Below are 13902 nucleotides of genomic sequence, written 5' to 3'. Positions count from 1 at the left end.
GCCGGTTGTTTCACAACCAAAAGTTGGTCAACGCTTTGTTCACCACAGATGGCAGGTAGCAGATTTAGCAAATTAGTAAATTTTACAGCAGGAACATAGTTATGTGTTTTCTCCCTTTTATACTTGTCCACAGTCCACATGCTTTTTTTTCACACAACTGTGTGTCGAATTTGTGTGCTCACTAAAAGCCTATCACTGTTTCTTTCCTCTAGTTTTTATAAGGCAGGGAACAACTTTTCCATATAGGGGTCTGAGGTGTTGTCACACTTGAGCCTGAAGCAACTTCCTGTTTGGATGAGAAGTGAACTACACCCTGGCTTGCGGCAGTACAAAAGAGCAGAAGGACCTGCAGTACAGTGCAGAGCAGTCAAAAAGTAGCCTATTTGAGGACATAAAGGAAGACCTACATTTTAGCTGCTGTCTCATGATGTGAAGATAGGCCTTTTATCTTCTCCATCACCATCTTCTTCTTGGTCTTATTTGGAGTGAAGTTTTCCTCAATTTCAGGAAGATTCCAAAAGTTTTTCACCCAAGTCATAGACTGTTTTCTCTGCAAGCATATCTCATATCTCCCTCACTAGCTTTAAGCACCAGCTGTCAGGGCAGCTCACAGATCACTGCACCTGTACATAGCACATCTGTAAACAGCCCATCTATCTACCTCATCCCCATACTGTATTTATTTATTTATTTATCCTGCTCCTTTGCACCCCAGTATCTCTACTTGCACATTCATCTTCTGCACATCTACCATTACAGTGTTTAATTGCTATATTGTAATTACTTCGCCACCATGGCCTATTTATTGCCTTACCTCCCTTATCTTACCTCATTTGCACTTACTGTATATAGACTTTTTGTTTTCTTTTGTTCTACTGTATTATTGACTGTATGTTTTGTTTATTCCATGTGTAACTCTGTGTTGTTGTATGTGTCGAATTGCTATGCTTTATCTTGGCCAGGTCACAGTTGCAAATGAGAACTTGTTCTCAACTAGCCTACCTGGTTAAATAAAGGTGAAATAAAAAGCTGTACTGGAGCACCAAGTATAGGACAAAGGCTCCTTAACAGCATCTACCCCCAAGCCACAAGACTGCTGAACAAGACCCCCCACCTCCTCTCCATTTGTTTTGTGCACAGCTGCTACTCGCTGTTTATTATCTATGCATAGTCACTTCACCCCTACCTACATGTACAAATTACCTGGACCCCCTGTATATAGCCTCGTTATTGTTATTTTGTTAACTTTTTATAATTTTTTACTTTAGTTTATTTGGTAAATATTTTCTTAACCAACAGTGCAGGTCAAGAAGAGTTAAGGGCTTGTAAGTAACCATTTCATGGTAAGGTCTACACTTGTTGTATTCGGCGCATGTGAAAAATAAAGTTTGATTTGAAGATGGTTATCGCCTCAGTCACAATATGCTAACTAAATGAAGACATTCTGCCTAATGGTGTTAATAGGTGTCTCTTTCTAGATCTGTGTGAGATAGATGGATGGACAGTTGTCCACCATCCATCAGGAGACACAAAAGCCTAGGAAATGGATACTAGCTAGCAATTCTACTGTTTCTGTTCTGTTGATCTCACTTCACATGATGGAATATTGAATTACATATCCTTTGTAGTGACTGCCCTCCCCATCTTTTACAATCATGTAAAAAACAATCATGCTTTTTATTTCTCTCATTATAATCACATGAAAGTCATTAGTTTATTACTCTCATTAAGATGGCTGACATCTAGCCCTAAGTGCTCACATCAATCACAATGCAGCAGCCTATGAAATAGTTCAAAAGCAGGCTCTGGTCCCCTGGGTTTGGCGCTATGGTGGCTTATCACATGGGGCTTTTACTGTCCAGCGCCCTGCTGGGTGCTTTGATGAGAATGGCAGGGGAATTCTGCCATCAAAGCCCAATGGAGATGGAAGTGATTTGTCCCATAGCCTCTGATGTGGCAGGAGAACTGGAAAACTGGAGCACCCTGCCCTGCTGTCTATGACTGACTGCTAGCTTAGCCTGTTCTGTTGTGCCGCCAATAATGAATAGGTATTTTGCCTGCAGTGAAGCCTAGTGCTGCCTAGTGCTTACACTGTGTCAATATTTACTGTCCTCTCCCTGCTACTCGAAAGCTGGCTGACAGGTGTAGTTAATTTTTCACTGGTGGAGGCGTGTTGGATAAACAATATTATTTCAGGTCTTGGTTATGTGGTGGATTCTTTAGCATTAATAAAACATGATCTATTATGATTTATTATTAACATTCCAGACCCCTTTCAGACAGGAAATGGCTCTATTTCTATTGCTTCTATAGCCATGATTTGGTCTGTATGAGGGTGAATAGGCCTAGGCCTAATTATAGAGAGGTGGTCCAGTGTTGAGGTCCGTGTCAGCTCGGCCCATTTATGCTGGGTGGTCTGTGGGCAGATGGTGAGTTATTCCTCCCTCCTCTCCCCTCTCTGTTCTCTCCCACCGAGGGGCGGTGAGGATCAGGAGGCTCGCCCATCCGGAGCCTGTCGCCTCTCATTAGGCAACCAGGCCTGAGAAAAACAGAGAGATGCCTGGCCCCCAAAACATAGCCCAGCGCGTGTGTGTGTTTGGCCACAGAGCTTGGCCCATGTGGCCTAGTTTCATTAGCAGCATTCAGTCACTTTGCAAGTATTCAGTCACTTTGCCATGAGACTCGAAATTGGGCTCAGGTGCATTCTGTTTCCATTGATCATCCTTGAGATGTTTCTACAACTTGATTGGAGTCCACCTGTGGTAAATTCAATTGATTGGACATGTTATGGAAAGGCACACACACCTGTCTATATAAGGTCCAACAGTTGACAGTGCATGTCAGAGCAAAAACCAAGCCATGAGGTTGAAGAAATTGTCCGTAGAGCTCCGAGACAGGATTGTGTCGAGGCACAGATCGGGGGAAGGGTACCAAAACATTTCTGCAGCATTGAAGGTCCCCAAGAACACAGTGGACTCCATCATTCTTAAATGGAAGAAGTTTTAAACTACCAAGACTCTTCCTAGAGCTGGCCACCCGGCCAAACTGAGAAATCGGTGGAGAAGGGCCTTGGTCAGGGAGGTGACCAAGAACCCGATGGTCACTGACAGAGCTCTAGAGTTCCTCTGTGGAGATGGGAGAACCTTCCAGAAGGACAAACATCTCTACAACACTCCACCAATCAGGCCTTTATGGTAGAGTGGCCAGACAGAAGCCACTCCTCAGTAAAAGGCACTTGACAGCCCATTTGGAATCTTTGGCCTGAATGCCAAGCGTCACGTCTAGAGGAAACCTTGGTTCATTCCTACTGTGAAGCATGGTGGTGGAAGCATCATGCTGTGGGGGTGTTTTTCACCTGAAAATAGCTGTACGGCAACGCTCCTCATCCATCCTGACAAAGCTTAAGAGGATCTGCAGAGAAGAATGGGAAAAACTACCCAAATACAAGTGTGCCAAGCTTGTAGCATCATCCCGAAGAAGACTCAAGGCTGTAATTGCTCCCAAAGGTGCTTCCACAAAGTACTGAGTAAAGGGTCTGAATACTTATGTAAATGTGAATTTCAAAAAAAAATTTTTTTTTTAAATTGGCAAAAGAATTAAGCTGTTTTTGCTTTGTCATTATGGGGTATTGTGTGTATATTTATAATGAGGCTGTAACATAACAAAATGTGAAAAAAGTCAAGGGGTATTTACACACACAATACCAGTCAAAAGTTTGTACACATATACTCACTCAAGGGTTTTACTTTATTTGTACAATTTTCTACATTGTAGAATAATAGTTAAGACATCAAAACTATGAAATAACACATGGAATCATGTAGTAACCAGAAAAGTGTTAAACAAATCAACATTTATTATGTTTTCGGAAAACAACCTGTGTGATTGAATGGACAGATTAGGTCTACTTCAGCCCCTGCATTTGAAATGACCAAATTAAACACTATATGGTTTGTCTGCGACAGTCATGATTCCATTCCTTTTATTGGGGGTTTGTGGTTTTGATTTCATAAAAACAGTGTTTTCTTCTAAAAGCATATTATACGTGGATTGCTCACATTGTCATTTAATCCCCTGACGCCTCCTATAACTGCAATTAGTTGTTCCCACCTCTCTCTTTGAACCACAGATAAATGTTAGTCGGGTGTGGCTGTTTCAGCTCGGTCTTATTTGAATGAAAACGAGAGGAATTAGGCTGAAAGCTTGTTAAGCTGGGTTGTCATGGTTAAAAGTCTCTGTTCTGTTTGTCCTCCCTCGGGTCATTAAAGAGCTAACAGAGGTATCTCATTAATGGTCCACTTTATTGTTCATCTCATTTCCCTCTTTGAACTTCCTGGAATAGATGTGATCCCTACCGACAGTGTAGTTGGTGGGGGTTGTAAAGTCCTGTTATGCCGTTTCACTCTGGGAAGTCAATATAGTGTATATCAGGGACTAGAATTAGCAGTCAGTAGGTGTGTTTCTCCCATTATTGAAATTCATTGACAGTGTCATGTGCTTTAATACTGTACAATGCTGTACTGTGTGATCAAGATTTGAATGATGTGATGCTTAGCTACCCAGACACCAAATGATTCAGTCATCGCAACTAAGCTTTTAAAAGCATACAGTATAGATTGGGGTCAAGTTCAATTCAGTTTGCATGGTGAAATGTGATCCTCTATTTAGCAATGTGCAATGCAGTTGATGGGATACTTCCTCTTGAAGAGATACCTAGAGATACCTAGAGATTCCAATACCTAGAGATTCCAGTAATGATGATTGTTATTGCCGTATGTAGTTGTGGTCTCACCCCTCGCTCTCTCTGTTTTTCTCTCTGTCAGTCACAGCGCTGTTAAGGAAGCTGAAACAGCAATCCAGAGAAAGTGTGGCGGACAAGAGGCCAAAGTTACTGAACGCCCTCAAAGAGGTACGGCACTGAGTCTCTCTCTCTCTCTTTCCCCCGTTTATATTTAATATCCCTGATCCCTTGTAGTTTATTTGAGGTGTAAAAAGGCTTCTGAAGTCTGCAATTTCCACTTAACAACTACCCCTACAAAAATGTCTACATAATAATTTAGATTTCCTGTTGCTGCAGGATTATTTCCCTGATGTAGCAAACTGTCTTAAATTAAATGAAGATCCTACCTCTGTATATCTTGTATCCCCATCTTGTCTCTAGCCTGTATCCTCTGCTCCCTTCCTCTACCCTCCCCATCTTTCTCCTCTTCTGAAATGAAGCATGTATCATTGTGCTGCGGTGCAGGCTCTGTACTTGCTCCTCCTAGTCAGAAATGCCACTCCGCTGGACACACACACAGACCCAGGCGCTATCAGTCACTCAGTCACACACTAACTACTGTCATCACAACAAAGCACCCCCAGAGAACAACCCTCTACATGCAGTGAATATGCCCTCTCCCTAGCCGCCTACGCTCAGGGATTATGCAGACAGACAGCAACATGGGCCAACCTGCATGGGTCAACCTGAATGAAAGGTGACATTCTCATAAACATTCTAACGACACAGGGGGAGGCAGATTCTCCACTCCACACACACACTTGCACACGCACACACACAGTTGATAGTCTGGGCTTTGGGGAGCCTTGCAGCACTGTGGCTGGCATGATGTTGTCGAGGGAACTCTGTGGGCATAAACATCTGGTGCCCTGGGCATAAGCCACTACCAGGTCAGTTGTGACTCCCCAAGAGGATGAACCTGAGTGATGAAGAGAAGGAGAGAGCGATGGAGGAAAGGGATGAAAGAGCAGTTCTCTCCCGTGTTAGATGAGAGGATATTATCATTCCTGTGATATCAGAGAGGGATTATCTCTTAACTCCAGGGGATTATATTTCTCAGAGATGTGCTGCGTTATTATTAATATTACATCACGGGAGGTTTTATTTCTGGTCAGTACTGTGAGATTAGGTGGGCCAGCTGTGTCATTTCAAAGCATTTTAACTACATATTGCATTCTAAACTCATTGAAGTAAATGAGGCTCAACTAAGCTATCTTTGATATGGTAATGTCTGTCAGGTCTACTCTTCCTCTGTTACTCTGGTGTATTTTGATTGATAATGAAATTGATATTCTGTTTCTTTCCAGCTGGGAGACTTTTACTTGGAGCTTCGCTGGGACTTTCAAAGCTGGGGTGAGTTTGCTTTGCATTCCACACAAGTACATGATCAAATTACCCACAACCAGGCCTACTCACTACAACTAATCAGTTTCTTTTTAACGACAGAGTGCATCTACTTAGATTAAAGTTGAAATACTAGCATGGTTGACATTGTTAAACAGAGTGTGTTTGTGTTAATGTGGTGCTATCTCTAAGAGAGTCCAGCTATGTGGGTGTCAGTGAGTGCTCTCTGCCTAGCTGGTTGGGAATAGAGGGATGCTGAGAGATTGTTTACAAGCCTGAGGTAATCCTCTGGAGGGAGTGGCTCGCCCCTCCCCACACTGACAGAAAGACAGACACTCCCCCTGGTGGTGGCAATACATCATTACAACATCCCACCACCAGCATTACTAAGGCCTATTAACTTGTATATCAATCAATCAATAAAATGTAATGTAATGTATTTTATAAAGCCCTTTTTACAGTGCTTATACAGAAATCCAGCCTAAAACCCCAAAGAGCAAGCAATGCAGATGTAGAAGCACAATGTCTAGGAAAAACACAATGTCTAGATACCTAGAACCGGGCTCCAAGCGGTGGCCAGTCCCCTTCTGGCTGTGCTGGGTAGCGATTATAACATTGTCATTAATGCCATATCGTTCTTCAAAATGTTAAAACGTTCATAAATTACCAGCAGGGTCAAATAATAATCACAGGGGTTATAGAGGTTGCAAAAGGTCAGCACCTTAGGAGTAAATGCCATTTGGCTTTTCATAGCCGAGCATTCAGAGGTCGAGCGCAAGAGAGAGAATCAATTCATCTTATTTTTAGATGCGTTATTCACGTAATACCTATCGTTTCTTGGAATACTTTATAGAGAAAATAATGTTACAAATGTCCCAAATGACTTTGGCTGAATGTCCAGTGTAAGTCAAGAGTGTGTTCACATGTCTCTGTCCATGTTACATATTGACCTGCTTGTAAAGATTGTGTGACTGTTCACAACAGTAAAGAAAGGGATCCTGATTGTGTGAGTTGGTAGAATTTGACAGGGGATGGAGCAAAGTGCACCTGTGTGGCAAGGGCTCAAATGCAAAGAATGCATTGGAAGATGCCTTTTAAATTATCACTGTTCAGGAGGGTGAAACATCACAGAACATTCAGATGGAATTGTATAGTGCAGAACAGATTTAACAGAGAATTGTGCCAGCTCTGTTCATTCCATTTCTATCTGCAACATTCTAAACGTTTCACCTCAGACATTGAGAGACCAGGACCCCAGCAGTCCTTTTCAATATTCTGGGGATAAAACAGACACGTTGTCCAGTCTGTACTAGTGCAGATCAAAGGGAATGGATTTCCTCTCAGAGAGAGGTGCACTGCTGGCACACATGGCATTCATAGGCTCTGTTCCAATATCCATGCTGGCATACTTATATATACATTAGAATTAAGCAATATAGCCCGAGGGGGTGTGGTATATGGCCAGTATACCAGGGCTGTTCTTATGCAAGACGCAATGCGGAGTGCCTTGATACAGCCCTTAGCCGTGGTATATTGGCAATATACCATAAACCCCCGAGGTGCCTTATTGCTATTATAAACTGGTTACCAACGTAATTAGTAATTAACCGTAAAAATAAATGTTTTGTCATGCCCATGGTATACGGTCTGATATAATCTAGAGGCGAAAGAAACACACAACTATTTAGGCGAGGTGCTGGCTATATTCTCATATATTAAAATAGCATACAAAAAACATAAATGGATAGCGTACGATCATAGATACAATTTGGCTACATAAGCCTACAAACATTTACAATAGCAAAATCACAATAATCACAAGAATGGCTTCAGATGAAGGTCTATGTTGAGACCGAAGGGAGCAAGGGTCTTTAAATTAAAGATCCAGGCAGCCTCTCAATAAATTGTCGAGGTCACCACCTCTCCTAGGGAGGGTGACATGTTCGATGCCATGTCACCCTCCCTAGGAGAGGGGGTGACCTCGACAATTTGTCGAAATGTTGGACATAAAATATTTTCGAATCTGAGCTCCTAGTGTGCGGATCTCCTTTATTTTTTTAAAAATACGGTCTGATATACCACGGCTTTCAGCCAATCAGCATTTAAGGCTCGTACCACCCAGTTTATAATGAAGCAATATAGTACAGCATGCTAACGTAATTATTGGAACATGGACAATAGTGTGGTGCCCTCCAAGGGTCAGAAGTGGTCTCAAATCCTATTTGCACATAACCTAAATCAGTCACATAATACCTTCCGCATCTCTTTTATAGTTCTGTAACTGAGACCGTGATAAGGTGTAGGACTTTGGAAATCATTATTTAATGACAGTCTGGTGGAGGCTTGTAAAGAGTGTTAAATATTAAACTGCAGAACTGCATATGCCTGTGCAGGTATGGGCTCTGAAAGGGGAAATATAGGAACTTTGAAGTGGTAGGTGATGATCATTATTAAGGAGTTTCTAAACTTAGGACTATCTATTTCCCCATGTTGCAGTGCCTTTGCTTTCCCGAATCCTGCCCTCTGACGCCTGTAAGATCTACAAACAGGGGATCAACATCAGGTGAGTCAAGTCATCCCTTGTTTTTATGATGTCGTAACAAGCAACAATTTGCTTGAAGATCATTGTAACAAATAAGCATGTCAAACAGATTACAACACGTAATAAAGAGACGGGTGTGCCATCATGGATCACTGATTCATTGACCAGTACTGTACTGGTCTCAGCTGTTACAGCATGTTTAAAGTTTGTCCACACACACACAATGCACAATGTTGCTTCTCCTCCTCCGCAGCTCAAAATCGATACACTGTTCTTCACCAATCTTTAGCTTTGGTTGGGTGCCAGTCTGTTTCTCCTTCAGCCATCTTGTCGTAGTCTTGGTAGGGCAGAGATGCAGTTTCGTTAAATGCAGAAACAGTCAGGAATTGAGCTTTCCCCTATGGACAAACCCAAGGAGCCACCCCTGTCCAACAACATTAGACTGGTGCTTCTCCTGAGTGATGACCTCAGCTTTAGTATTATACTGAAAAAGTCAATGAGATATGGTAAAACCCACGATAATAAAGGTCAATATGCCTTGATAAAACCCTTTATTGAAGCACTTTCAAGCTTTTAGAGCCCTTTTCAGTTCAGTAAAAATTCCTGGCCTTGAACACTACACCCTCTCCGAGCTTCATGGGCTTCTGTAAAGCCAACCCCAGCACGGTGGCTAATGACAAGAACGGTTAACTAGAGTGTGAAATCGGTTCTTGCACTGCTGTGACTGAGCAGCACGGCATCTGTTTGCAGATCTATTACCTCGTCATCCCTCTCCAAATAATTACACTTAGATAGAGAGAACCAGCACCTACCCTAACCCTACAGACTCCATTATAATTGGCCCAGCGCCAAGTCGTCACATTCAATTATTCCCCATCCAGTAGCGAAACACGATTCACCAGTTGGACTATACAGAATACAGTAAGGTTATCTGGCTTAATTGTTAGCAGGCTGGTTAATGTATGCTGTGGTGCTAAGCTTTACAAGCCTCAGTGTTCATTGACAAGAAGCCAGGTTCAGACTGTGTTGTTCTTCAAAGGGCCTGAATTTTACCACACGCAGCTCACCGTGATACACACGCACACGCACACAGAGACAGACAAATGAAAGTGTTTTCAGGCGTTGCTAGGTTACTTGCCTCACAAATTGCCACCCCTTATCCCCTGCTCTGAATCTATGCAACGCTGGAGATTCAGGGATAATTATTCTCAGACACATGAAAGTGTGTGCATGTTGTGGTGAGTGGGTGGTGAAGAAAGAAAGTTCTCTAACAGGCTTTCAAAATGTCAGTTGGAGAGGGGGGCCAAGGCATAACATAATTTACATTCCAATGGTTGAAAGTCTCCGCTCTGTCGTACCTCTCACTCTCCCTTTCGTGTCTATGTGCAGCACATATAATTGTTTAGTTACTTATCTTTGTTGTCACACCTCATTTCTCCACTACTTCTTGAAACTAGCTTTTCTCGGAAAACATAGAAATGGGTTGTCTCCCATGGCAACCATTAAAGCAAAATTCGTCTGAGCTTTTAGAAACCAAGTTTCAATTCTTTAGTTTTATCGAATAAATATTTTCTTTTAATTTGTATGTTCCTTGGTAACAAGGAAGTGTCCTTGATCTTATACTCGGTGTGTGTCTCCCTCACGCTCTTTCTCTCATTTATCTCATTACTTCTTTCAATCTTCTTTTGGTTTTTAAGGGGTGTGGAGGAGTTATATAGATGTGAGTAATCATTAAGCATACGTATGAACTGGAGGCAATATGTGCTGCTTTAATGTGCTGATACTGGTGCTATTGACATTATATTGACCCATGAAGTGGTTTGAAATTCAACCTTTCTTTCTCTATGGTCATAGACTGGACACCACTCTCATAGACTTCACAGATATGAAGTGCCAACGTGGTGACCTCAGCTTCATCTTCAATGGTGACGCCATCCCCTCTGAGTCCTTTGTGGTGCTGGACAATGAACAGAAGGTGTACCAACGGATACACCACGAGGTGAGACACACGGCTTGATGCTGAAGTTGTTGTTTTTGCACTTCTCTAGCTAATGACCCTGACAGTTTTTTATTCCTCCTTTAAAAACGGGGCACCTAGCTTCTGAATTCTGTGAGCCCTGTTTTTGTGAAGTGTGTGTGTGTGCATAAGACCAACGTGGCGGTGGCTCCTTGTGTTCCAGGAGTCAGAGATGGAAACAGAGGAAGAGGTGGACATCCTTATGAGCAGCGATGTTTACTCTGCCACTCTCTCCACCAAGTCCATCACCTTCTCCAGAGCCCAGACCGGCTGGCTGTTCCGAGAGGACAAAACGGTTGATTTATACATCTCTGTCTCTCTCTGTCAAATTCTAAAATGTATCTTTCTCAGAATTAGGGCAGTGGCGGTCATTATATTTTGTCAGTCGGTGATTGTCAAGCAAATAACTGCCGGTCTCACTGTAATTGACCGTTAATTAACATAAACATATTTAGCATCTCCTGGCTTCTACGCATAACCTACAAGCCACTGATGTAGACCTTTGGAACATTTACATTTTAAAAAGTCTAATAAATCAATTTAATATAGCCTACACATCACAATAAATGCATAATTTTTTTGGGACAGGTCTAAAGAAACATGAAGAAAATGTAGTCTATTTCAGAAGAACAGAATATCATACTCTGAGTTGTCCTTAAGTTAGGTCTTGATCTGGCTATGCCATATGGCTGTGGGCTACACTAGTTCATTTAGTAGACAAAGATTTCCTTATAATTCCGTGGCATTGTTTTATAGTGTGAAGAATACAATTGAACATAGCTGAATAAAATAGAAGGGATATTTTCTCCAAACGATTTCTGAGGGAGTGCGCACATGCAGCTATTCTGTGTTGAGCTGTTAACAAAGAAACAGGTCCTCCTATATGCTTAATTTTGAGTTATTCATGCAACTTTAGTTGTGATACAAACGTTGGGTATCATTGTTTTATACATTCTAGGGCTGAAAAAAGTTGCATGAACGGCATGCGATTTGCTTTGTTTCTTCCGCAGGCTGCACACACTTCATCAGTCTCTCATTCACAATTTGACAAGCACTTAATAATGCCTCAAATTACCCGCCGGCGTCCCTATTGTGTGGCCGTAACGCACCCTAAAAAAAATCCATGCCTTTTGTGGCCAGTGGCCGTTGTGCTCTTGGGCTGAATATAATAATTATAATTCCCTTATCCCGGCTGCTAATCGGGTGCTCACGCACATGGTTCTCTCAGATGCCTCAATTCTTATTAGCTAATGCCCGTCACGTGATCGGGTCCTTCTCACAGGCATCGCCGCTCCGAAGTAAGATAAAAGTGAAGACCGACACATCAGCGGCATAACTGCGCGCATCCTTTTTATCGAATTCCGAGGCGCATATTAAAGATGTTAAAAGAACTGTCCACATTTAGTTTTTGTCAGCCAACAAGCCGACTATGCCTAATGAACAGCAAAAGCACTAGCCTATGTCAATCTATTATCCTCCAAAGTACAAAAGTTGACCTATTCTATTGGTTAACTTGTCCTTCTGTGCGAGAAATAAATATTCAAAACATAGTCTAACAGTTGTGGGATGTGATAGATCCCAAATGAATACAACCACTTGCATCAATTTCTTTTTTTAAAGCAATGAGGTTGATGCAACAGATCAGAGCGTTTAGTTTAAAAAGTTGATAAACTATTATGCTATTTCTTAACATTATAAGCACAGCAATGCACACACTGCAGTAGACTATAAGCGTGAATGTTCCAAAATGCAATCAATTAGCGGGAAAATAACGTTCTCAAAAGTGATGCAAATGTGATTATGCATGTAATGCTTTTATTATTAAGTTGCATTTTTATGGTGAGAATGATCTTCACCAAACTTGAAACTCACGCACTGCTTATGTATGTCAGTTAGGCTCTACACCCCTTGTAAAGCGGATTAATGTGCTTACTTTTAATAAGTTATTTGGCCACTTTAGTTGTGATGCGAACCTTATCAAAACATATTGGCCTATTAGCTAGGCTACATGAGGTATGCTATTATGATTTGAAAAAGTCGAGAGAAAAAAAGGCCTGCACTGTTTCATGCCTTACTGCACACAAGCTGGGCATCATTCACAAGTGATAGTATATCATTCACAACTGATAATATTGTCACCCATCAGACTATTCTTAATTTATTCTTGTCTTTACATATGCTAAATAATATATGTGTGAAATTAGTTTTGATTTAGAATGTACCGTTATCATGCATTGATCTGGGAACAGGGGCAGCGGAAAAAAATACATGTCATCTATGCACTTGAATAGCGAATGGAGTATACTTTTCCCATGGTTCATTTTCATGCCAGCCAGGTACAGTGAGGGAAAAAAGTATTTGATCCCCTGCTGATTTTGTACGTTTGCCCACTGACAAAGATATTATCAGTCTATAATTTTAATGGTAGGTTTATTTGAACAGTGAGAGACAGAATAACAACAAAAATATCCAGAAAAATGCATGTCAAAAATGTTATAAATTGATTTGCATTTTAATGAGGGAAATAAGTATTTGACCCCTTCTCAATCAAAAAGATTTCTGGCTCCCAGGTGTCTTTCATACAGGTAACGAACGGAGATTAGGAGCACACTCTTAAAGGGAGTGCTCCTAATCTCAGTTTCTTACCTGTATAAAAGATACCTGTCCACAGAAGCAATCAATCAATCAGATTCCAAACTCTCCACCATGGCCAAGACCAAAGAGCTCTCCAAGGATGTCAGGGACAAGATTGTAGACCTACACAAGGCTGGAATGGGCTACAAGACCATCGCCAAGCAGCTTGGTGAGAAGGTGACAACAGTTTCTGTGATTATTCGCAAATGGAAGAAACACAAAAGACCTGTCAATCTCCCTCAGCCTGGGGCTCCATGCAAGATCTCACCTCGTGAAGTTGCAATGATCATGAGAACGGTGAGGAATCAGCCCAGAACTACACAGGAGGATCTTGTCAATGATCTCAAGGCAGCTGGGACCATAGTCATCAAGAAAACAATTGGTAACACACTATGCCGTGAAGGACTGAAATCCTGCAGCGCCCGCAAGGTCCCCCTGCTCAAGAAAGCACATATACATGCCCGTCTGAAGTTTGCCAATGAACATCTGAATGATTCAGGGGACAACTGGGTGAACGTGTTGTGGTCAGATGAGACCAAAATGGAGTTCTTTGGCATCAACCCAACTTGCCGTGTTTGGAGGAGG

General features: G+C 41.9%; 1 protein-coding gene across 3 annotated transcripts in view; it reads left to right on the top strand.

The window, feature by feature from the left end:
- The window catches only part of LOC139539655 (ankyrin repeat domain-containing protein 13C-A), a 58033-nt gene that overhangs the window by 31401 nt on the left and 12730 nt on the right, over positions 1-13902 (top strand). For all 3 annotated transcript variants that reach the window (XM_071342802.1, XM_071342803.1, XM_071342804.1), the window contains 5 exons: positions 4824-4909; positions 6088-6133; positions 8621-8687; positions 10521-10665; positions 10847-10978. In XM_071342802.1, coding sequence (XP_071198903.1) covers positions 4824-4909; positions 6088-6133; positions 8621-8687; positions 10521-10665; positions 10847-10978 — 476 coding nt within the window. The remainder of the gene's footprint in view (positions 1-4823; positions 4910-6087; positions 6134-8620; positions 8688-10520; positions 10666-10846; positions 10979-13902) is intronic.

Source organism: Salvelinus alpinus, chromosome 15 (genome assembly GCF_045679555.1).
Source record: "Salvelinus alpinus chromosome 15, SLU_Salpinus.1, whole genome shotgun sequence".
NCBI classification, from domain to species: domain Eukaryota; kingdom Metazoa; phylum Chordata; class Actinopteri; order Salmoniformes; family Salmonidae; genus Salvelinus; species Salvelinus alpinus.
Note: the sequence above shows the minus strand (reverse complement) of the source record. Positions and strands in the feature narration are given on the sequence as shown.